This window comes from Elephas maximus, chromosome 27, assembly GCF_024166365.1.
Source record: "Elephas maximus indicus isolate mEleMax1 chromosome 27, mEleMax1 primary haplotype, whole genome shotgun sequence".
NCBI classification, from domain to species: domain Eukaryota; kingdom Metazoa; phylum Chordata; class Mammalia; order Proboscidea; family Elephantidae; genus Elephas; species Elephas maximus.
The window spans coordinates 3176948-3202612 of NC_064845.1; the positions used below are offsets into that span (position 1 = coordinate 3176948).

The following is a 25665-nucleotide window of genomic DNA, read 5'->3' on the forward strand; positions in this document are numbered from 1 at the left end:
TCTGAATGTGTGTTTAAAGTAATTTAGGAAACCAGGCAAACTTGAGGGGGTGGAAAACCACCAGGGCTACAGCAGAGAGAAGACAAGGCCGGAAGAAGATCTGTTTTCAGAAAACAGCTCTCCCGTCGCCCCCAACAGATTTTAGACGGCCTGCTGAGGACCCATTGTCCCGCGTCACTGGAGCCAAGGACAGGCCATATCCTTTTACTCCCAACGAGAAGAACAGCTGTGATGTGACGATGAGACCACCATTCTTTGAATGCTCACCATGCCCCCAGCCCCCTCAGTGAGTGTCAGCGTACTCTGCAACACGCGTCCCGACCACACAGCCTGAAGCAGGAGTGGGCACCTGACCAAGGGACAGCTGGGGCCCATGCGCTGAGATTTCTGCACCTGGGACAGGCAGAGGAGAGCTCTGAGCGAGGCCCCACCGCACGCAGACTACAGCTGCCCCCCGCCACTGCTGTGTGCGGGGTTTCGCTTTCCACAGTCTTTTACCCTCGGTCAACCTGGGTCACAAATGTAAAATGAGTATGCAGACTGAAGGAGTCTCACACTGTCCTGCTCCATTGCTCACATGACTTTTATTACAGTGTATTGTTTTAACTGTTCTATTTTGTCATCATTGCTGTTAATCTCTTACTGTGCCCAACTCACAAATTAAACTTTATCACAGCTACATATGCATAGGACAGATCATAGCATATACAGGGTTTGGGACCATCCACAGTTTCAGGCATCCATGGAGGGTCTTAGTACAGAACCCCTGCAGGTAAGGGGGAACTACCGTACTGAATAGCATGCCTAAGAGTTTGCCCTCTCGCCATGAAAACATCATGCTGAGCAAAATGAGTCAGCTGCAAGAGGACAAATACTGTATGATCTCATTTACATGAAATAAGCAAATATATAGAAAATAAAGATTATTAGTGGTCATCAGGTGGGGGAGGGAGGGGAAAAGGGGAGTGTCTGCTTAGAGAACATTGAGTTTATGTCAACGGTGGTGGAATAATTTGAAAAAGAATAGTGATAATGGCTGCACAACATGAAGACAAGAGCCAACACCAAGAGACAGAAAGGACCACATAAACCAGAGACTCCATCAACCTGAGACCAGAAGAACTAGATGGTGCCCAGCTATAACCGATGACTGCCCTGACAGGGAACACAACAGAGAACCCCTGAGGGAGCAGGAGATCAGTGGGATGCAGACCCCAAATTCTCGTAAAAAGACCAGACTTAATGGTCTGAGACTAGAAGGACCCCAGAGGTCACAGTCCCCAGACTTTCTGTTAGCCCAAGACTGGAACCATTCCCAAAGCCAACTCTTCAGATGGGGATTGGACTGGACTAGAAGACAGAAAATGATACTGGTGAGGAGTGAGCTTCTTGGCTCAAGTAGACTCATAAGACTATGTGGGCAGCTCCTGTCTGAAAGGGAGATGAGAAGGCAGAGGGGGACAGAGGCTGGCTGAACGGACACAGGAAATACAGGGTGGAGAGATGGAGTGTGCTGTTTCATTATGGGGAGAGCATCTGGGAGTACACAGAAAGGTATATATAAATTTTTGTATGAGAGACTGACTTGATTTGTAAACTTTCACTTAAAACACAATTAAAAAAAAAAAAGAATATAGCCAATGCCACTGAATTATACATGTAGAAATGACTGAATTGGCGAATATTTTGTTGGGTGTACTTTCACTACAATAGAAACCAGAAAAACAAGGCTGACCAGACCTTGCTACTGGAAACTCAGCGTCACAGACAGACTAGCTAGTGTTCAAGCAGAGGCCACGTGGCAAATGGGCCCATCAGAAGCACTGACACAGGCTCATCTGATGACGTCTACACAGATTTTTGCTTGTCCCTGGTGGCACAGCAGCTAAAAGGTCCTCAGCTGCTAACCAAAGTGTTGGCAGTCGGAATCTACCAGGCGCTCCTTGGAAACCCTAGGAGCAGTTCTTCTCTGTCCTATAGGGTCGCTATGAGTTGGAACTGACTCAACTGCAATGTTTTTTTTTTTATTACTCCGTAGTTCACGTATGTGTTTACAAAGCAGAGATCATTTAGTTTCAAGGGTTAGGATGAAAACATTTTCTAAGCCTTAATGAAAGCAAACTTTGATAATGTTGGGCTTGATTCTTCCCTAATAAAAGAGAAAATCCTGCTAATATAAGTCATTTTAACAGAATGTGTTTACACAATGACTGGCTCTCCTCACTGCTCCTGTACTGCGTTGAGCAACTACTCTAAAACAGGCAAATTTAAGACATTTATAGCTGGTTACGGCTCCTCAGAAGTGAAGATGGTGAGACTTCGTCTCACGTAACTTTGGACATGTTATTAGGAGGGACCAATCCCTGGAGAAGGATATCATGCTTGGTAAAGTAGATGGACATCGAAAAAGAGGGAGGCCCTCAATGAGATGTATTGACACAGTGGCTGCAACAATGGGCTCAAGCATAGCAACGATTGTGAAGATGGCACAGGACCGGGCAGTGTTCCTGTTGTACGGAGGGTTGCTGTGAGTCGGAACTGACTTGACGCCACCTAAAAATACTGCTGTAAAAGGAAAGGTAGAATAGCAAATGAGCAAAACAAAAAGAAGGAAACTATAAATAATTATAAACTGTTTTAAACAAAAAAGGTAAAGGTCCTATATGATAAAACTGAACAAATGGAAATATGGGTCTTATTTCTGGATGGAGAATGGAAAATCGAGTCAGGCTATGTTGGGATTATTTGTTGTTGCCCTGTCGTTCTCTCTCAAGACCTCGTAACACGCAAGTAAGTGAAAAGACGTGGAACGTAAAACAGCATTTACTTGACAAGCAGCAATCACACCAGGAGCACCAGCAGAGAAAGACTGGAAAGGAGTCTGAGACAAACCCAAGTTAATTTCCTCCCCGACTTCCACCCATGCTGTTTGTATCATAAATAACTTCCATTCTTTAAAGAGGAAAACCTCAAGCGGCTTAGTGTCCAATTTCTTTACTTCAGTGACACTGCCTGTATCCCTGGTCTCTCTGTCCTGCCGTGCAATTTCAACCCGTGAACTTTTAACTAAGGTGAGAACAAAGCCCTGCCCAGGGCCCGCTTCTAGCAGCTCCAATGCCACTGTGAGAAGGTGTGCTGGTCTGTGTGGTGCCCTCTCCGGGCCCCTCGTGGGGCATAGAAGCAGACTTTGCGGCAGCCAGCAACGACCACATCCACACCTGTGGATCCAGAACTTCTCCATACTTCCAGAAAACACCTGTGGACGGATTTCCCCATTCAGCTCTTTTTCACTTACGGTTGATGAAGAGTAAGAAGATGCACTTCTTCACCGAGTAGTTTGCATTGGATACGTAGCCACTCATCTTGAAGGCTAGCGTTTTATCCTCGCACCCAACTTCTATTAACTCTCTGGTGAGAAAAAAGAAATCGCGAGATTTTTGAAAACACTGGGAAACTCAAACATTATAAAAGAATCAGAGTTGGAAATTACAGGGCTCCTCCCCATAAACTCACTCGATCACATGGGGACCCCAGAGACTGTTCATTGAGGTCTCCTGGGCCTGTCCACCTACCCACCCACCTGCCCATCCATCTATTCATCCACCCACCCACCCGCCCATCCATCCCTCCATCCATGCACCACCTACCGACCCATCCACCCATCCAGTCAATGTTTACAAGCACTTATGCTACTGGCCAGGTACTTCCTGAATTGCTGGGATATAACAGCAAGTCCAAGCTCTGGGTCCTTTTTTTTATTGAGATCTGGATTATCTTAGTAACCTAAACCAAAAACAAGGTCCCAAGAAGTCACCTCTCCTGAATTCCTGACTACATTGAACAGCACCATAACGGGGTCCCCCGGTGTGTGTTTATGGGGAAAGGGAGGTAAACAGGTAAAAAAGCGGCCTGTAGACAAGCCACACCCATTTTCACTTCAGGTCCTGAGTGCTGGTCTCTCAGCCTGGGAAGCTCTCCCCCATCCATCTCTGGCAGGTTAATTCCTCTTTGTTCCTTCCATCTCAGGGAGCACGTCCTCAAGCAGGCTTCCCTGACTGAGCCCCACTCTGGCCCCCAAGACATTCTCCCTTTGCGCTCTGTATTCTTCCTCTAGCGCATCCGGCACAACCAGTTAATGGAGGGCATGATTATTTAATGCATCTTTGTAACTAGAATGTGAGTTCTTTGAGGGCAGGAATCAGTTCTTCTTTGTTCACCACCATAACCCCACCATATAGCACAGCTCCTGGTAAAGAGCAGACCCTCAACACGTGTTTGCTGGATGGGCGGTGGGAGGTCTTCATGCAGTCATGTGTGCGTGACCGTCCGAGTGGAGGGTCCGGCTTGCAGGGTTCCCCACATACACTGAATCCTCAGACCTTCCTTCCCAAAACATCTCGAGAGGCCAGCGTTCTGAAAACACACTCTGGGGGATGCTGCTCCAAGGCATTTCTAACCTCTTAGAGTCCCTAGGAATTCCTTAACAAGTCACTCTACGACCTGTCCAATTAGTGGAGAAGCTCCTCACGCCCACTGCAGAATAAAGCTCTCCCTTCACTCTGGGGCACAGTAAAAAAAAAATCATAAATAACCCATTAACACTTACGAGAGATAAGAGTATAATTAAAGGCAAGCTGGCTGTTCCCTGATTAGACCTGATTTTGCTTAAAGACTGAATACTTTGTCCTTCAAAGAAGAAACTAGACTATTGCTGCGGCCATCAAGAGTTAGGAAAATGGGAGCATTAGAGGATGAAAGAACTCTACTAGACTAGATACACTGTAAAGACAAAGATCTAGAGAGAACACACTGATTTACAGTCCCCTGAGTTTGCAAGGGAGCCCGGTGGCACAGTGGTTAAGAGCTACAGCTGCTAACCAAAAGGTGGGCAGTTCGAATCCACCAGCTACTCCATGGAAACTCTATGATGCAGTTCTACTCTGTCCTGTAGGGTCACTATGAGTTGGAATCGACTCGGCGGCAATGAGTTTGAGCCTCTAGGAGATAACTTGCACCCAGATGACATGTCTCAAGGACCCAGGAAATGTCGATTACATGGAACGAAGACTCCATGAACAAACATGAAGCCTGACAATAAACCTGTGTATTTGATGCAAGCAAACTCTCAAGGCTGCTGCTATCCTGACAGATTCCAAAACAATGCAAAGAAATGATAAACCCAGACAAGGAATGCAGAAGATTTTGACAGAGGTTATCAACATACCGACTAACAGCATTTCCAAAGATGGAGCGAATGTTGTCCACAGTTGTGGCGTTGGACAGCGTTCTAACGTCAGCCGCCGTCTCACCGTGCTGATAAACAGAAGATACTATGGCTTATAATCTCACAGCTGTCATCAGACCATCATAACCTGGCCTCCACAGACAAACTATATTAATCCCCTTTTTTCTTTTCATGTGTAGCCATCCCCTATAAATCAAGAACTTACTTTTTTAACTGAGAAACTAATGCCTGAATTGTGTATTGAATACCTGCGTGAGGAAAAAAAACCGTTAAGTAGAGAATGGCCAAATGAACAATACACATGACAGCCCCCTTTTAGTTAAATAAATTGGTGCAGTTGAGTGATTGAAACAAAGATACATACAAATGGAAATGTTCCGACAAGTCATATTCTGCCCAGAGGAAAATAACCAACAGGGACTTAAGGGAGAAAATGACACTGAATGTCACTGAATCAAAGAAATAGGACTGTTTTTTGGCTTTTATGGGTTGGTGACTAGACTCTGGGAGCCCTGGTGGTGTGGTGGTTAAGAGCTCGGCTGCTAACCAAAAAGTCAGCAGTTCAAAGCCACCAGGTGCTCCGTGAAAACCCCATGGGGCAGTTCTACCCTGTCTTACAGGGTTGCTATGAGTCGGAACTGACTGGACAGTAATGGGTTTGGGTTCTGATGTTGCTGTTCTCAGCGATTACTCTCAGTTCACAAGCACTGGAACACATCCCTCTGGTGAGAGATTTCAGAGACCTGCTCCCAGATGTTGGACTGTACCTGCCAACAACTTCCAAAATCTTCCCATACTCTTCACTTGGATTTTTTAACGCTTTCCTCCTCGTGGCTATGTTATAAAAAAGGTCCTCCACCTGGACAGAAGATTGATTTCTCTTGTAAATTCACACAAGTACATGGAAGTAAAGATCCAAACTGTCCACCTAAAGCTGGGTGGGTAAGGCAAGGGACGACTCCAGCTGTGTCTACCAAAAGCTCAGCGCTAAGCAACGACGGGCAAGGGTGCAACAGACAGGGCAGCACTGATGAGGGAATTAAAGGGTCTTTTTCCTGCCTCCAACATTCATTCATTCATTCCTCAGCTATCTACTGGGGGCTATCTCTGTGTCGGGAGTCCCTGGGTGGCGCATCAGCTAAGCACTCAACTACTAACTGTAAGGTTGGTGGTTTGGACCCTCCCAAAGGAGCCTGGGAAGAAAGGCCTATGAATCTACTACTGCGAGCTCACAGCCACTAAAAACGCTATGGATCTACTGCCGTGAGCTCACAGCCACTGAAAACACTATGGGGTGCAGCTGTACTCAAACGCATGGGGCGCCGTGAGTCGGAATGAACTGGGTGGCAACTGGTTATCTCTATGTCAGGCTCTCTTGCTTTGTGATGGGAATAAGAAGATGAAGCACAGTCTCGCCAATGGGAGGAGATAGTTTAGTGAGGTAAGCACGTAAATTTCTGACTGTGGTACCACATGGCATTCAAAGATATTTTTCAAACTAAGATGATAAAATTTCTGAGGTGATGTGGGGTTCTTGGCTATCACACTGGGGTCACCCTGGTACAAGATCCTTCTTAGTGCACATTCATTTCTGCCTCCTGCCTGCCTCATCAAGCCCAGGGGTGGGACAGGGCAGAGGTGGCCTTCTAGGAGGTGTGCTCTAGCTGGGGGGGCCTGGGGGCTGAGGGGTAGGATGCGGAACATGACAGTTGGGTGCTCTGTGGGACCCCAGAATGGGAACCACAGAAATAGGGCCATGTGATGAACTTCCAATTAATGAAGCAATCACAGGACTCAGCAAATGGCCTCTGAGGCTGGTGAGCAGATATTCTCTGCTCTCTGTGACAGCTGAGCACATCTAACTAGGTAAAGGAAAGTTAACTGACTTGCCTCCCGATGCATGACCAACCGCTGAGTGGCAAAGTTGGGACTCTAACCCGTACCTTTAGGAGCCAAGCTGAATGTCCTTTCAATGCCAACCACCTCTGACTGATTTCTGCCCTCCCAGTAAGAGAATCCCCCAGACCCCTAAAAATGACCAGGGAGTAGACAGGCTGTCACACCAAAAATCATTTCTCTTGCTTAGGGGGTAGCATCTTAGAGCTTCTGTTAACCAGTAAAAGCACATTATTACCCTGAAAACTCAGAGACAATTTTATTTATTTCAGTATCTACAGAATACTCTTTTTCAAAGCCTCACAGTCCCATGCACCGTTCTTACCATGATCTGGGTCCCCTGATTGCCCGCACACGGTTTAGGAGGCGCTTTCAGCTTTCCATCTGAGTAATTTGCCCTAACCACAAAATATAAGAAGTTATTAATATTTAATAGAAACACAGATAAAATACCAACAACAGGTTAAAATACAGCCACGTTATATCTTGTCTAGATTAATTACCATTTTTTCCTTTATTTCCAACCGATGCCATAACTTTCATTCTAATTGTATACAAGAAAATCCTTCTTTCTTACAGTTAGCAAATGTTCCTTTTAATTCCTGAGTTCTGAGCTACCAAACAACAGCCTGAGATAACAGTGAATGTTCTTCAGTGTTTCTGTAATCATTTACTGAGGTGCAGAGCCCCCCAGTGATAAGGACCCTGGAATGCTCTGGATCTAGCGAGGAGTCAGGCTTTTACCTCAAGTGTAAGGACCACGTGCTAAGTGACTGAGAAAAGGAAGCATTCAGCCTGTGCTGGGTGAAAGCTTAACTGATCTGGGCTTCAGGGAAGAAGAGTTTCAGATGGAAAGAGCACCCAGGAAAGGAAAAACCAGAACAAAGCATAAGTGCTCTGGAATACATAAAAACCAAACCAAACCCGTTGCTGTCGAGTCAATTCCAACTCATACCAACCCTACTGGACAGAGTAGAACTGCCTCACAGGTTTCCAAAGAGTACTTGGTGGATTTGAACTGCTGACCTTTTGGTGAGCCACCTGGGCTCCTCTAGAATACACAGTAGCTGTGAATATATGGACAGAAGTGGCTGGCATGCTGGACTGGGTGCACACTGGGAGGCCCTGAATGCCATGATGACAACTCTGGATTTCATCTTGCCTAGGAGGGAAGGGGGGGCCACCAAAGGCTCCGAGCAGTGGTGTGACATGACCTCAGAGGTGAAGAAACTCAACCTGTGCCCCTGGCTGTAAAAGAAGACTCCTCGTGAACCGTGAAAGAATAAATTTCTGCCATCTTAAGCCACCCAGTGTGTGCAAATTTGTTACAGCAGCCGTAGGAGGCTGATACGGCTGCATGAGGAGGCCCGTGTGGTGAGGGAATAGGTACGTGCGTGCTGACTGCAGTGACGGGTGCAGGAATCTAGCCATGTGGTAAAAGGACACAGAGCCACACACATCACACCAGTACCCATCTCCTTGTTCTGATCCTGTAATTATGAGAAATCTGATCTTCCTTTGGAGGACACTGGGTGAAGAATACACAGCTCCTCTCTGTACTATTTTTGCAAATTCTTGTGAATCTGTATTTACTTCAATATAAAAACTTAAAAACAGATTACAAAAAAAGGACGCTGACTCACAACTGTCTCCCCAGTTTGTGCGAGGCGATTCTAACACCCAGATCCGAGGGCAGTTCTAGTTCCCGGAGAATCGTGCCCCCTCAGCATCAGCACTCCGTACCCTGAAATGCTCTACCTCCCACCAATCCACACTTTGCTGAAGGAGACTGAGAAGCAGACACAACTGCCCTTTGTTGAGGCAATTTTCTGTTTTAACTTATAAACAATCTGTATGATAAGAAAATACACTTCTCATTTTTGGCATGAATGTAAGCATTCTCAGCCAATGCTTATAAAAATAAAGGTGCTTTTTGATCCCTTAAATCGTGGTTTTTGTTTGGTTCCAAGGCCATTCATCAGCCTATGAAAACTGTGACAGCCTACCAGACAGCGAGCAGCGCCCGTGGGAAGGTGAGGCAGCCCAAGCACGCATACGGGGTAAGGAGCTGAGGGGGCAGGAGTCAGTGAAGAGACCATGAGCCCTTAGCACCCCAGCCACAGGTCCTATAATCAGCCCAAAGCAATATCCTAATGACAGGTGAAGAGGCAGGAAAAACAGCAGCAGCTACCATTTCCTTACAACACTTGAGAGTAACAGACACCTGGGGAGGCACTCCTGTCCAATGTCATCTTCTAAGAACCCAGGAAGTAAGGCTATCGCCCAATCCTCATCCTTGTGGATTATCCCCAGGGAGGAAGAAAACTCATCTGAGGTCTCAGCCCAAAAGGATAAAACTGCTGTTTCCACAGGGTTACCCTGAGATCCAGGCAGAAAGCACATTTCAGGTTAAACATATCAGAACGAAAAGGTCAGCACAATACCTGAACGCACATTTTCCATCGGCTGTTTTGGTGGTAATAGTAACGTGAGCCACGTGGCTGATGCTGGCCAAAGCCTAAAGGAGGAGGAGGAACTGGCTTAGAAGGAGAACTCGCTGCTAGGTCACCCACTGCCGCCTCACACAGGCAAAGGTCATCCGCGTCACCTCTTCCAGTCAGTGTCAGCATGAGGCAACCGTGACTCTGCTCACTCAGCTAGCTGACACGTGGTTCCCTCTGTGCACTTCTTCTTCAGAAGGTTTAATTTCAGCAAGTCCTGCAACTGTTTCAGAACCAAACACTTACCCCAGCCCTACTCTAGGGAAAGAATGAAAGCACGCGGCTTGACTTAAGGCTGCTGCTTTCACCACTTTTACATGGTGTACAATTTAAATGGTTTATGTATGGATCAAGAGAGAAGAGATACACATTTTATTAGGTCTTCTAAGACTTCTGAGTACAAGTGTTATTTCATTTGGAGTGAAATCCAAACCCCAAAACTCTGGACACATTATCCTTCAAATATAAACATTCCAGAGTCAAAAATAAATGGTAACGATGTTCTTGTAAGCATCATTTATTAAAAAAAAAAAGTAGAGTCCGTTCTGACTCACTGCGACACTACAGGACAGAGTAGAACTGTCCCACAGAGTTTGCAAGGAGCACCTAGTGGATTCAAACTGCTGACCTTTTGGTTAGCAGCCGGCACTTAACCACTGTGCCACCAGGATTTCCAAGTGTTATTTACAGTAACAAAGAAAAAGCCAAAAGAAACAACAAAAAACCTGGCAACAGCCTAAATGCCTTATCAGCATTTATAACCAGAAGTGGTTAAGTAAAGAATGGCACACACGCAAACACAGCTTTATTTGGTGTTGCGCACGCAGCAAACACGGCTTTATTTGGTGTCGCACACGCAGCAAACACAGCTTTATTTGGTGTTGCACACGCAGCCATTTACCTGTCATTTCAAACTCTGTGTGTCCAAAGCTAGACCCTGGTTTCCCACCCCCAAACCTTCTCCTTCTGCAGCCCCCTCCCCTATCACAATCAACAGCATCCATCCCTCCAGCTGTCCACACCAAATGGACATCACGCTTGACCCCTCTCTTCCCACATGTACGCCATCAACGAATCCCAAGACTTCTCTTCGCTGCACGTCCAGAATCCTGACCACAACACCACTACTACCCTGGTCCACGCCGCCATCACTGCTCACCTGATTACTCCAACAGCTCCGTAACTGGGCTCCTGCTTCAGTCTTCGCCTCCCCCAGTCTATTCTGCACACATCAGCTACAGTGACCCTTTTAAAATGGAAGGCAGTTCATGCCAGAGTCCTTCCCCTGGCCTGAGCCTGATGTATTCTGCCCTCCTCCTACCTCTCTGGCCTTATGTTCCATCCTTCGCACTCTCACCCAGCCATTCCAGCCACACTGGCCTTGTGACTCATCCTCCCATAGGCACGTGGCAGGTACATTCTCACCTCAGGGCCTCTGTAACAGCTCAGCCCTTTTCCTGGAATGTTCTTCTTCCCAGGTATTTACATATCACACAAACTTCACTATTAGCTTATCTGTGAGGTCTTCACTGACCACCATATTGCAAAGTACAGCCCCCGCCTGAGGTCCTGAGACTGCCACCCCCTCCTTAACCTGTTTTAATTTTCTTCACAGCACTTTCTACACGGTTACTTACTTACACCCATTAGCTTGTAAGCTTCCTAATTTTCTCCACAGCATTTACTGTATATTTACTCATTTACACCCATTAGCACGTAAGCTTCACAAGAGAGAGTCGCTTTACGTCGTTTTGTTTGGTAACGTACTTGCAGTATCTAATAAAACATTCACTGGTGAATGAACAATGCAGCTACTAAAATAATGTTCACAAAGTATGACAAGATGGCAAATTCTTAAGTTGCAAATTTAAGTTAAAAGAAAGTGGGTTATCAAATTGAATCAGTAGCACAATTATAAGAACAATGAGAAAATATATACAGAAAAAATTCCAAAAGGAAAGACACCGAAACCTTAGCACATAATAGCACCTGTCTTCAGGTGGTAGAACTACACGCATGTTTAGTAATATTCCCCATGCGTTATCTTCCAACGATTTTAAGACTTTCGTTCAGAAGTGGACAACGAGACCACTCAAAATAATGCTGTGTGTAGTCATTCAAAACAAAACTGTTTCAGATAAGCGATTACAGGTTTAGAAATGTAAATTTTAAATTCTACAGTTAAGTAAAAACAAGTTCAAACGAAACAAAACCCACAGCCATTTCTTTTCCCTTATAAACAGGATTAGTTTCCTGGCCCTTTGGGATCTGTATCTCCTTTCACGAGGGCATCGTAATTCATAAAAATGCAACCCTGGAACTATCATCCAGCAGAGAGTGGAAAAAGCCAGCCACAGGTTCAGTACATTAACATGGAACATGGCTTCAGGACCAGAGATTACCAAGCTGCTGCTGGATTACCCCGGTTTACATAACTGAGCTGAATTTCATCATTAAAAAAATGTAAATGATATTCCCTAATTCATTCTATGAAGCAAACATAACCCTGATAATGAAACCAGATATAGACACCACAAGAAAACTAAAGACCAATAACTCTTACAAATACAGATCCAAAAATCCTCAACAAAATATTAGCAAACAGAACCCAACAGCGTATGAAAAGACTCATACAGCGTGACCAAGTGGGATATACCTAGGAACAGCCTAGAAAAGCAGTCAACGTGATCCAGCGCATCAACACAACAAAGGAAACAAACCACATGATCGTCTCTACGATGCAGAAAAAGCATCTGATAAAATCCAACACCCTTTCTTGATGAAAAACCTCAAGAAGACTGGAATAGAAGGGAAATTCCTCAATATGATTCAGGGCATACATGTAAAACCAACAACCAACACTGTACTTAACAAGAGAGACTGAGAGCTTTCCTCTTGAAATTGGAAATAAGACAAGGGTGCCTGCTCTCACCACTTCTATTCAGTATTGTATTAGAAGTCCTAGCCAGAGGAATAAGACAAGAAAAAGAAAGAAAAGGTATCTAGACTGGAAAAGAAGCAGCAGAATTATCTCTATTTCCACAGGATATGATCCTATACATAGAAAATCCCAGAGTCCATAAGAAAGCTTCTAGAGCTAAAAGAGGAATTCAGCAAAGTTACAGGGTACAAGATCAACAAACAAAAATCAGTTGGGATTCTCTACACCAGCAATGAGAAATCTGAAAGGGAAATTACAGAAACATTTCTATTTACAATAGCATCTAAGAGAATAAAATACCTAGGAATAAACCTAACCACGGATGTGAACAACTTAAACAATGAAACTATAGAACACTGCTAAAAGAGGTTAAAATAGACTTAAATAAATGGAAAGATGTCCCATGCTCACAGATAAGAAGACTTAATATTGTTAAGACGTCAATACTACCCAAAGCAATCTACAGGCTCAACGCAATCCCGATCAAAATTCCAGCAGCCTTCTTTACAGTAATGGAAAAACCAATCCTCAATTTCATATGAACTGGCAAGAGGCTCAGAATAGTTAAAACAATGTTGAAAAGGAAGAACAAAGTAGGAGGGCGCACATTTTCTGATTTTAAGAGATACTACACAGCTACAGGAATCAAAACAGCCTGGTACTGGTATAACAAGTGACACACACACCAGTGGAATAGAACTGAAAGCTCAGAAATAAACCCATACATCTATGGTCAACTGATTTCTGACAAGGGTGCTAAGTCCATTTGATGGGGAAAGAAGAGTCTCTTCAATAAATGGTGCTGGGAAAATTGGATTTACACATGCAGAAAAATGAAACAGGACCTATGCCTTATACCATACACAAAAACAAATTCAAAATGGATTAAGGACCTAAACATGCAAACTAAAATCATAAAATTCTTAAGACGAAAAGGCAGGTACAACACTGTCAAGCCCAGCTTTTAATGATGGACTTTCTAATATAACAACAAAATCACAAAGAGCGAAAGACAAAATATATAAATGAGACCTCATGAAAATTAAAAACTATAACTAATTTTTTAATTAAATAAAAGTATTACATACACATGATAAACATTCAAAAACTACAGAAACACAAAATGAAAATTGGCTCCTTTCCCCTTCCCCACACCTTCCATCTCCTTTCCCTGAAAGAACTCTTAAACAGTTTCTTTGTTCCCCTAGAGCCTCTAGAAAGGAAAGCATCCCTGCCGACACCTTCATTTTAGCCCAGTGAGACCTGTGTCCTCTACTGTACAGAATTGTAAAATGATAAATCTGTGTTGTTCTAAGCCACTGAATTTACGGTAATTTTTTACGGCAGCAATACCAAACTAATACACAGTTTTAAAACCAAAAACCAAACCAAATTTGTTGCGCTGGAGACAATTCCAACTCACAGCGACCCTACAGGACAGAAAAGAACTGCCCCATAGGGTTTCCAAGGAGTGGCTGGGGGATTCCAACTGATGACCTCTCAGTTAGCAGCTGAGCTCTTAGCCACTGTACCACCAGGCTCCAACTCTTTTAAAAGTACACAAAAAGGATATCCACAAGGTATTAAGTGCTATAAGTATATAATCCTATTTTAGTCCTAATAATATTTTCCATATCACATATTCCTAAGATCCGTCATATAATTTCATCCATAAATATAAAAAAAAATTTTTTTATCTCTGAAAGATAAGAATCCATGATATTATTTTCATACCAAAAAAATTAAAAACAATTTCTCCTTAATACCATCAAATAGTCCACATGCGTTCAAGTTATCTCTGATCTTCTCAAAAAACATTTTTTTTTTAGTTTGTTCATCTCAGGATCCAAGTAAAATCTACACACTGGAACTGGTTCATGTGCCTCTTAGGCCTCTCTAGTCCTAGAGGTTCCTGCACTCTTGTCTTTCTTCCCTCTGTAATTTATCTGTTAAAGGAAACCAGCCTTTTGTCCCCTGCTTCCTCATCTGCGACTTGCTGACCGCATCCCTGCACTATCGTTTCCCAGGTCCCCTGCCCCCATGTCTTCATTCGGGTCCTGAGATCTAAGAATCCATGAGATTCACATTTGATTTTCTGACAAGAAAACGCTGTGGTTGGTGCTGCGTGTGCCCATCGAGAGACACGTGATGTGGGTCTCACGTGAAACAGTTTACAGCGCATTAAGTATTTATGAATAAGCCTCGGTCCTGGAAAAAAGAATCATTTCTTCTTTAGCTCTGTTGAGAAGCATATGTTGCCAAACGGCAGACGATGCCATTAAGAAGGATATCTTACACGGTTTTTGATTCTCAGCTTACCTCGCCCCGGAAGCCATAGGTAGAAATACTGGCTAAATCCTCAAAGGACTGCAGTTTACTTGTGGTGAACCTCTCACACACAATGTCCAGATCTTCTTTCTAGAAAGTTAAAAAAGTTATGGTACTCTGTGTTCCAAATCTTTGTGGATTTCCCTTTCCTTGATTGAATTCAGGAAGGAATTCCTCTTGGTGAAGTGTTTTTAAATTGGCAGCGACCTTCCTCACTTAGCATCCAGGATACCACATTGTCCTGGTCTTCCTCCTTCATCGCTGGCTGCTCCTGTTCAGTCTCCTTCCCTGGTGCTGCCCCATCTCCCCCACCTCCAATGCTAGAGTAGCCCAGAGCGCCATCCTGGGACCTCTCCTGTACCTACGCTCACTGCCTGAATGATCTCATCAGTCTTGTGGCTTCTAATACCATCAAAATGCAGACGACTCCCCAAGTTTTATCTCCAGCCCAGACCTCCAGCCAATAGTCCAGATCCAGCTAAAAGGCATCATAAATTTAACGGGACCCAACCTCAACGTCCAATCCTCCCCCATACCTGCTTTCTGCATCTCAGTAAACAGCAACTCTTCTCTCCATCCACCTAGACCAAAACCTTGAAAGCATTCTTGCCTCCTCATTCCTTCTTTTATGTATTGAATTGCCCCCCAAAATATGTGTTAGACTTTTGACCCCTAAACTTGTGGAAGTAATCCTATCTGGAAATAGGGTTTTCTCTGCTATGTTGATAAAGCCGTATTAGTATAAGGTATGTCCTAAACCTCGTCACTTCTGAGTGATAGAAGGAGTGGATTAGACACAGAGACAGGCTAGCACCACAGAAGTCCAGGAGCTAGCACTACAGAACTCCACAAGCTAGCACTACAGAAGTCCACGAGCTAGCACTACAGAAGCCCACGAGCTAGCACTACAGAAGCCCACGAGCTAGCACTACAGAAGTCCATGAGGTGGCACTACAGAACCCCACAAGCTAGCACTACAGAAGCCCATGAGCTGGCACTACAGAAGTACATGTGAGGATCGCCAAGGACCCAAGGACTGACAGGGCTACAGAAGCTGAGACAAGGGTCTTCCCCAAGACCACATATAGCACACCTTCCTCTAGGGCCTGTGTCCTGACTTTGAACTTCTACCCTCCTAAACAAGGAGAAAATAAACTTCTTTCCTTTAAAGGCTACCCACTTGCTGTACTTGTTACAGCTGCATTAGGGAACTAAGGCACCCTCATATACCACATCAGCAAATCCTTGAGCTCTGCCTTCACTATCAACCCAGAATCTCAGTGTCTCCTACATCTCTACTACAGCCATACTGACCCAGGGTGCCACGGCCCTCTCCTGGGCTGCTGGAGGAGTCCCCTCACCACTCTACCCTGTCCATCTGCAGTCCCTTCCACACAGCGGACAAAGTGGTTCCTCTACAACTCATCAAACACGGCACTGTTTTTTTCAGCACCCTCTGTTTAGAGTGAAAGCCAAAGATTTTATAATGGCTCCCAAGCTCCTACGTGATCTGCCTACTCTGTTCTCGGGCATTACCTCCTGTTCCTCCTCCCCTTGCTTACGCTGCTGCAGCATGGGCCTCCTTTGCCCTCAGGCTGGCCAGGCGTGCTTCTGTTCCTCAGTCTTTGCACACGCTCTTCTCTCTCCCTGGAGCACGCGTTCTTTAAACAGCCTCACGGCTCACTCCTGGACCTGCACCAGGACCGTCCTCAAACGTTGCATCCATACAGAAGCCTTCCCTGAACTGCCCAATTTAAGGCTTGGCCCTTCCCACCCCGAGCTCCCCATCCTCCCCTCTGCTTGTCTTCCCCATAGCACTCAATACCATCTGACATACAGCTTACCATACTGACTGAAAGGCTGGCAGTGTGAAACCACCCGGGGCTCCAGTGGAAAGACCTGGAGATCTACTTCCATCCAGACTACAGCCTAGAAGACCTGATGGGGCAGTGCTACTTTGTCACGTGGGGTTGAAAATGGACTCGATGGCACTTAACCACAACAATTTGTTTGTCCCGCACCTCTAGAATGTAAACACCGGAAGAGAAAGGATTTCTGTCTGTTTTATTCACTGCCATGTCCCCTGAAATGGTGTTCGGCAGAGAATGATTACTCAAAAAATATTTCTTGTAGGTGTTGAATTTTTCAGTTAAAAAAATCCACCTGCAAAGGAGTAGTTTTCAGAATAGCAGCTGTTTCTTCTTGCAGATGGTACCACATGAAGCAGACAAACACCCGCTTTTCTGGGGGTTCTACTTACCCTGATCCCAGTGCCGTTGTCTTGGATCTGAATCAATTTCAGGCCTCCCTCTTTCACAACCACTTGAATACTTGTAGATTTCGCATCTAAACTGGCAAATCAAACAGGAAACAATCAGCCTGCAACTGCTCGAACCCACAAATTATAATACGGGCCAAGAGATACTGAGCCAAGAGATCAGAACAAAGACAAATACAAGAGTGTCTGATCAACGTGTTTTTCTTTATCTTACAGGCTCAGTGAGTTTACTGTAGGAGTTCAGGTGAGAGAGGGAAGGGTGGGGGCAGAGAGGGCAACCATCATTTCCAACAGGACATTCAGCGCTATTTCTGTTCCTCTTGGAGACAGAGAGAAGTTAGAATTCGGATCCTTTTAGCACATACCTTTTTCTTACCCTTTTCTCAACTAATTTTACTGCCTGTTACCTCAATTTTATTCAGCCTTCTGTTCCTAATAAGATGTTATAAAAAACACATTTAAAATTTTTTCTCAATTTCTTTTTTCTCTATGAACGTATATTTATATTAGGAAGTATACTGACGGTAGTGAAAAAGAAAAATGGCAAGGCAGAAAGTTCTTTAAGAACCAATAAATCCTTACCACCTTTGAAGAGTAGCCTACAGGCATAAAGCACCTGCCAGAGAAATGAATACAGCCTGGGGCAAAGTAAGAAAGGGATGTTGTAGACTCCCCACACAGAAAGTTCTTTATTCAGAAATAAGACAAGAAGTTAATTAAATACTGAAGACCTTTTTCTGGAGCCTCTGAGTGCAATTATATTAGCCACCTCGATTTAATACATTAAACTGAGAATAACTGGACCCCATACAAAATGTCTGCTTATAGAACTAATCATAAGCCGTGGAGCTAATATGTTAGTTTTGTTATATACTATTCTGGCACAGTACAACCAAACCCATTACTGTCGAGTTGATTCCGGCTCACAGCGACCCTACAGGACAGAGTAGAACTGCCCCACAGGGTTTCCAAGGAGTGGCTGGTGGATTCAAACTGCCAGCCTTTTGGTTAGCAGCCGTAGCTCTTAACCAACAGTAGGCCCAATTTGTTCTGTCTGTAAATTCTAACATTGTAGAAACAAAAGCCAGTCTTTACAGACCACAGGAGAAAATCTTCCCAGATTTTCTGCTCCTTTTGTCCACCTAATTCTCTTCCATTCCATTGCTCATCTCTAACCCACAGCTCTCTCAAGGCCTATTACCCTGAATGACTTGTGTATGTTTTCATAATAAATCTATGTATCTGTCATTCTTAGTTGGAGCATTTAAAAAATACATATATGAACTTTATTAACATTAAACGAATTCAAGAAAAATGATCTGATAACTTTTAGGTATACTATCAGGCATCTTTTTGAAGCTTGGAGCCCCGGTGGCCCAATGGTTAAGAGCTTGGCTGCTAACCAAAAGGTCTGCAGTTTGAATCCACCAGCTGCTCTTTGGAAACCATATGGGGCAGTTCTACTCTGTCCTGTAGGGTCGCTATGAGTAGAAATTGCCTGGACGGCAACAGATTTGGTTTTGGCTTTGTTTTCGAAGCTCACAGTCCACACCCACCTTTCTTTCCACAGGTTTTTAACCTCTTCCCTCCACTGTCTGTGTGACAGTTCTAAGTGTCAGAATCTACGAGATGCCCGTAAAATCAGGCGTCTTCTGAGTGACCCCCAAAAATAAAGGGCGGGAAAACACTAAGAGGGGGGTCACTAATTTGGCAAGAGAGAAATCGCAAGTTAAACCCCAAGACCATCGTCGGCCTATCCTAAAAAACCAAACAATTTATTCTGAATAAATGTGTGTGTCTTGATGATTTCTGGAATAAAAAGCAAGAAACGGATAACATGCTATGCTCTAAAAAAAAGATTTTTTTCCCCACCGTAAACTTTCATACATTTTCCAGTGTGCACTTACTACCCATATAGTTTCAAATTAAAGAACTCTCTAGTTAACTACACTGTTAAAACTGCTTTAAGCTTTGCACCCCCAACAACGTTAGAGAGAAACTCTCGCGAGAGCGCTCGGGAAACACCCGGGGCCCGGGAGTTGGAAAGACAATAAACTCACGCCCAGGGCCTTGGCTGCGCTGTGGGCATGCGCAGTACATGCCCCGCCCACGGCAGGGAGGCGTGCCCACGCCATTTTGAGCGGCGGACCGTTAAGTCATATTTTCTAAGGGAGCCCAGCCCGACCCCCTCTGTACCAGTTCTCAATCATCTCCTTGATGGCATTAGCCGGTCGCTGGATAACCTCTCCCGCCGCGATGCGGTTCACCACTGTCTCGTCTAGCCGGCGGATCACCCCCGCCACGAACGACATTTTGGCGCCAGCGAAGCTCAGGTCACGTTCGAGCCGCTCACCGGAAGTGCTCTCCGCCAATCACTTCAGTTTCTCGAACGCACGTTTATCCGCTGCCTCTGCTGATGCCGTCTTGCTCCACCCCCCAGCGGTAGCGCAAGCTGGGAGCCACGGAGCTTCTGATTGGACGGCAGTAATGCCAGTCAAGATTCTGAGGCGCGTGCGTGGTCCCTATAGCGACAGAGGCCCACTGGAGGGCAGGCTGCGCGCTTGCGCGTTAGGAATCACCGTCAGCTCTTCCTATTGGCTAGTTCCTGGGAGCGACAGTGAATACGGAATCTCCAGCCAATCGGAACGGACTGCGACAGGCGGAGGCGGGGGTCCGGCCGCTGAGGCGCTGAGGAGCTGTGGCGCAGCGCTGAGGAGGGCGCGTGGCCTTCGCGTTTGCTCGTCTCCTCTCCTTTCGGCCTCCCTGAGGTCGGCCCTGCTCTGCTGGCCTCCGGCAGAATGTGGCTGACGCCCAAAAGGAGCAGGATGGACGCCGACGAGTCTCGTGTTTTCCGGCCCGAGTGGACCCAGCGTTACTTGGTGGTGGAGGCTCCGGAGGGCAACGGGTGCCTGTGCCTGGTGTGTCGCAGCCTCCTCGGAGCCACCGCCGAGCGCGACATCCGGCGCCACTACGAGGCCGAGCACCGATGCTACGATCGGTACGCGGCTGGGGACGAGCGCGCGGCCCTGGTGGAGCGGCTGCGTCAGGGCGACTGGCCCGAGGACGCCCCGCCGACTGCGGAGGAGAGGGCTGCCCGTGCCGGCTTCGGGCTCGCCCGCCTCCTGGCCTTGACGGGCCGCGGCTCGGGTGAGGGGGACTTCGTGCACCAGTGCTTGGAGGTGATGCTGAGGGAGGTGCTGCCCGAGCACCTGAGCGTCCTGGAGGGCATCGATGTCTCCCCGGAGGCCGCGGCGCACAGGGTGCGGAGCATCGACAGGAACCTCCGCGCCCAGCTGCTGGAGCGAGCCAGGGCCTTCCGGGCCTACTCCCTTGCCCTGGACGACCAAGCCTTTGTGGCCTACGAGAACTACCTCCTGGTCTTCATCCGCGGCGTGGACGACGCCTTGGAGGTGCAGGAGGAGCTCCTGACCATCGTCAACCTGACGCAGCACTTCAGCGTGGGCGCGCTGATGGCGGCGATCCAGGCGGCCGTGCGCGGCGCGGGGCTGAGCCTGCAGCGGATGGTCGGGCTGAGCACGACCCACACCCTGAGGATGATAGGCGAGAACTCGGGCTTGGTCTCCTATATGAGGGAAAAGGCCGTCAGCCCCAACTGCTGGAACGTTATTCACTACTCGGGATTTTTCCACTTGGAACTGTTGAGCTCCTACGATGTAGATGTTAATCAGATCGTGAATACCATATCCGAATGGGTGGTCTTGATTAAGACCCGAGGCCTTCGGCGCCCCGAGTTTCAGGCTTTACTAAGGGACTCTGAGTCACAGCATGGGGAAAGGGTCAACGGACGATGTCTGAACAATTGGCTTAGGAAAGGGAAAACTTTAAAACTCATATTTTCCTTAAGAAAAGAGATAGAGGCGTTCTTGGTTTCGGTAGGGGCTATCACAGTCCATTTCACAGACAAGCAGTGGCTCTGTGACTTTGGCTTTTTGGTGGATATTATGGACCACCTTGGGGAACTGAGTGAAGAGCTGCGAGTTAGTAAAGTCTTTGCTGCTGCTGCCTTTGATCATATTTGTACCTTTGAAGTTAAGCTGAGTTTACTTCACAGACACATGGAGGAGAAGAATCTAACACACTTTGCTGCCTTCAGAGAAATTGTTGATGAGCTTAAACAACGCCTTAAAGATGATCAAAAAATATTTGATCCTGACAGGTATCAAGTGGTGATCTGTCGCTTACAAAAGGAATTTGAGAGACATTTCAAGGACCTTAGATTCATTAGAAAGGACTTAGAACTTTTCTCAAATCCATTTAACTTTAAACCTGAATACGCACCTATTTCGGTAAGGACGGAGCTAAGGAAACTTCAGTCAAATACTAACCTTTGGAATGAATACAGAGTCAAAGACTTGGGCCAGTTCTACGCTGGATTGTCTGCTGACTCTTACCCAGTTATCAAAGGGGTTGCCTGTAAGGTGGCATCCTTGTTTGACAGTAGCGAAATCTCTGAAAAGGCTTTTTCATATTTGACTCGAAATCAACATACTTTGAGCCAGCCTTTGACAGATGAGCATCTCCAAGCCCTCTTTCGAATTGCCACAACTGAAATGGAGCCCGGTTGGGATGATCTTGTGAGAGAAAGAAATGAACCTAATCTGTGAACTTTTGTAGTACAACATTGAAAAACAAAGGAAAAATTGGTTTGATTTTTCAGGTTTACTAATTTGGATTGTGGGAAAGCACCAGGTTTATTACAAGACACCCAAATTGACCAGGTTTCGTTCTTCTGACAGTTGTCTTTTTTTTTCAGTCTCAAAAGCAGCATGGAACTGAAACATGAGGCTATTACCTTTTTAAAATTTAATGACAGAGCCGTTGTCTTTTGCTTTTATGGTATAATTGGTTTTAAAGAAGTTTAGTTGTGATAATGGGAGTTGAGTTAAAAGTCTGTTTGTAAGGTGTCCTGAAGATACATGCCAAAAATTTTAGCTTTTATTTTAATGAAGCGTTACAACCAGTCTGAGATTATCAGCTGCTCAAATCTATACTTGAACCAATTTGCAGCAACTCGTATAGCAAGTTCAGAAGGTTCCAGAAAGGAAGAATTCATACAGTGGAGGTATTTTATCAAAATGTGTAAGTCTATTTTTTAAAAAAACATTTCTGAGTCTGAAGAAAATATTGATAGATTTTTTTTTTTTTTTCCCTCTTACCTCCCCGCAGCCCCAGTGTTATTGTTATTACTGAGGAAGTAATTCAGTAAAATCTTAGTCAGGAACAAGAATTATTTTCAAGTTCCTGGTTTAGGAGGCTTCCTGCAACTTGGGAGTTCAGACTAACCATTTACAGGGGAAGTCCCTTGGACTTAGCATAATCAGAACTACTTTATTAGTTTGCCTATTAAAGGACTTTGGTAAGTATAGAACCTGTTAACGGATTGACAATTCATAATTCTTTTTTTCTACTCTAGACAGAAGGTTAGCTCTATCAGAAAGGATGAGGAAAAAAGACTTTTCAGTCCATGATCAGGAGATGTGAGATGTTTTAGCTCGTTTCCTATTTGCATTTGTTAACAGTTTTATAAAGAAATCCTGCTTAAAGGGAAGCTTTTATTTCAAAGTGATGTAATATATTTGCTAGGCGCTGGGAGTGTTCTGAATGTGAAACTGTCCCACACATTCTGTATTTAAGACAGTCGTAAGTAGAAATACTTAACTCCCAAGAAGCAGCCTTATTCACAGATCACAGAAGTTCCGTATTTCCAGGAAGACATCTGCTTTGTGCCATAACAGTAATTTTCAAGCTTACGTTAACCATGAAAGGAAGTTTTACAGTAAAGCCCAATATGTAAAACTGAGTTAAGAACGGGACCCAACTTGCATTCACGGATCCACTCAAGTAGGATTTGAAAACTGTTGTGCTAAAGTCCTGTCTTGACTGTTACAACACTGTATTCTATGATTACTGATCGAACAAATTCAAGGACCCATGATACAACTAAGAATCTAGAAGGAACTAGTTCCCTGAGCAGTCAAAATAGTTGCCACAAGAGCCCAGGAACCAAAGTTGTGTCAGTGATTCTCAACCAGAGGCAATAACCCCTCCCTCCAGAGGATGTTGGGGAATGCATAGAGACTTTTTTTGGTTGTCATAATTACTGGGGGGTTCCGCTGGCATTTAAGCTTGAAGAAGCCCCCGCCCTGCAAGTGTGTGCACAGAACAGCTGATGCAGTTAAGAATTATCCCTCCCTAAATGCCCAAATGGAGATTATCTTATTTTCAGGGACAGGGCAAGTTACCGGTAGAAATAAAATTAGAAGAGCAGGTATCAGAGTACTTGATAAAAAACCAAACCCATTGCCATCGAGTTGACTCTGACTCATAGTGACTCTATAGGACAGAGTAGAACTGCCCCATTGGGTTTCCAGGGAGCAGCTGGTGGATTCAAACTGCCAGCCTTTTGGTTAGCATTGGAACTCTTAACCACTGCACCACCAAGGCTCCCAGAACACTTGATAGGAGAGACCAATTCAGACTTTCTGAGTTAAAAAAAAAAAAAGGATGCAATAAAGGCCTTAATAGGCTCCAGGAGCTCGTAATAGCATTTATAAGTCAGTAATTGATAATTGAATCATGTTAAAAAGCCTTATCCTAGTAAACAGAATTAGAGCAGGAAAACAAGTGTTAAATATTAACAAGAATGGTAAAGTTGAGATTTTGCCTAACGAAGTAGGCTTAAATATCTGGAAAAACAACATCGTAAAAAGCAATCAAAAACAGAGAGTTTACTGGTAATTTCCCAATAGCTTTGAGGATTCTCTTTCAAGGCAAATGTTTTATTACTTGGAAGAATGATTAAAACACCTGAAAGCTGCCTGTTTTCTAACCCCAGTTCTTCAAATATTGAAGTCTTGTACATTTTGTGAAGTTCTACTATGTTTTGCTTAAGGTAATAGTAAAGTTAGTTGGTATTACATAGGCATTGATGAAGGGTAGGAGATAATCCAAGGATTTTAAATTGACCCTCAATAATAGAGAATTTGCTATAAACTAGTCTTGTTTGTTAAAAAATGTGTACAGTTTACTGTTTTCTGTATGAAGTAATTCTGTAACTGCATGGCAGCTTTTTTTTTTTTTTTATAAATATACTTGTTACTGGTCCTGTTGTATCGGTGAATGTAGTAAAAATCCCTTGAATCTCCCATTCCTGCTAGCTTTCTTGAAAGTTTTGCCTATATTCCCAAGGCTTGCATATGTCCACTCAGATTGTTCTGTGAAGGTTACCAGACCCTTGTCAATATTCTTAGCTTTCTCTGACACTATTGACTGTCCTCCTTGAAATACTTGCTTGTTTCAGCTATCAGGAGATGCCATTCCCAGGTATGCGTTCTCAGTCTTCTTTTCCGGCAAACACCTCTCTCCCTTAAATACTTGAGTTCCTTCGGATTTTTTGTTTTATTTTAAGCTGTCTTCTCATTCTACGACATCTCCCTACCTGAGCTCATCTCCTTCCACGGCTTTAGTTACCACCTGTATGCCAACGACTCCTGAATTCCTTCCCTTTTTTCTAGACCTTTCCTAATTCATATATCTGAATGCTAACTTAAGTCCATTTTGCTGTCTCACAGGCACCTCCAGATATCCTTGGTTTTGCCTCCACACCTGCTCCTCCTCTTATGTTCCCTGCACTAACATTCATTTGCTTGTCCTTGTGTGACTTTTCCCTCGTTATCCTTCACACCTAATCACAAAGAAAAACCTTTCTGTTAGTCTGCTGTCTAAATTTCTCTCAACTCTCCAGTGCCACTAGCCTAATCCAGGCCACCAACCTACCTAAATTACAGCAACAGCTTCCTCAGTAGCCTCCCTTTCTCTGGTGTTGATCCCTTTCTGTGCTGCAGCCACATATTCCAAAAGGCATGTCTGTTCATATCACTCTACTGCTTTCGCCATTGTTCTTAGGACAAGGCATCTTTCAGATCTACACCACTTCCCCATGAAGCTTTCTTTGATGCCCTACTAGCCACCCGTAACACCTTGTTCTTTCCCAGCCACACACTTAGCACCCTATTGTTACTGCTTGTTGATCCCTGCTAGACTGTAAGCTTTAGAGTTCCAGGGACCGTACAAGCTTTGCTCACTGTTACATCTCTGGTGTTTAACACAATGCCTGGCATTTCAATAAACGTTTGGATGGATAAATATTTGTGTAATGCTTTAAGGTTCTTTCACAGTCTCATTTAACCTTCACAGTGGTTGTGCCTCATACTATTCACTGAAAGTATCCACGTATGATAAATTACGAAATTAAGTTCTTTGACCAGGACCTTATCTTTCTCATTGTTGTGTTCCCAGAAAATTTGGCATATGGTCCAAATACGTGAATGTTGAGGAAACAGACTTACATTGCAATTTGTCCTAGTAAACATAGTAAGTAGTGAAACCAGGATTCTAATCCAGCTATGTGCACATAAATCCATGTAAGTTAAGTCTTTACCTCCATGATATACAA

General features: G+C 44.7%; 2 protein-coding genes across 2 annotated transcripts in view; one reads left to right on the top strand and one right to left on the bottom strand.

Moving 5' to 3' along the window:
- MLH1 (mutL homolog 1) overlaps positions 1–19862 on the bottom strand; it is a 45691-nt gene extending 25829 nt beyond the window's left edge. Inside the window, exons 1-9 of the mRNA XM_049870796.1 lie at positions 19386–19862; positions 17172–17262; positions 14903–15001; positions 9586–9659; positions 7467–7539; positions 6013–6104; positions 5451–5493; positions 5225–5313; positions 3296–3408 (exon numbers count right to left, since the gene is read on the bottom strand). Of these exons, the coding sequence (XP_049726753.1) occupies positions 3296–3408; positions 5225–5313; positions 5451–5493; positions 6013–6104; positions 7467–7539; positions 9586–9659; positions 14903–15001; positions 17172–17262; positions 19386–19501 (790 nt within the window). The 5' untranslated portion in view covers positions 19502–19862. The remainder of the gene's footprint in view (positions 1–3295; positions 3409–5224; positions 5314–5450; positions 5494–6012; positions 6105–7466; positions 7540–9585; positions 9660–14902; positions 15002–17171; positions 17263–19385) is intronic.
- A 14-nt stretch (positions 19863–19876) lies between these two features.
- EPM2AIP1 (EPM2A interacting protein 1) lies at positions 19877–25369 on the top strand. The gene has a single exon (XM_049870797.1). It carries the CDS (start codon positions 19988–19990, stop codon positions 21812–21814), a length of 1827 nt encoding a protein of 608 aa, XP_049726754.1. The 5' UTR covers positions 19877–19987; the 3' UTR covers positions 21815–25369.
- The last annotated feature ends 296 nt before the right edge of the window (positions 25370–25665 follow it).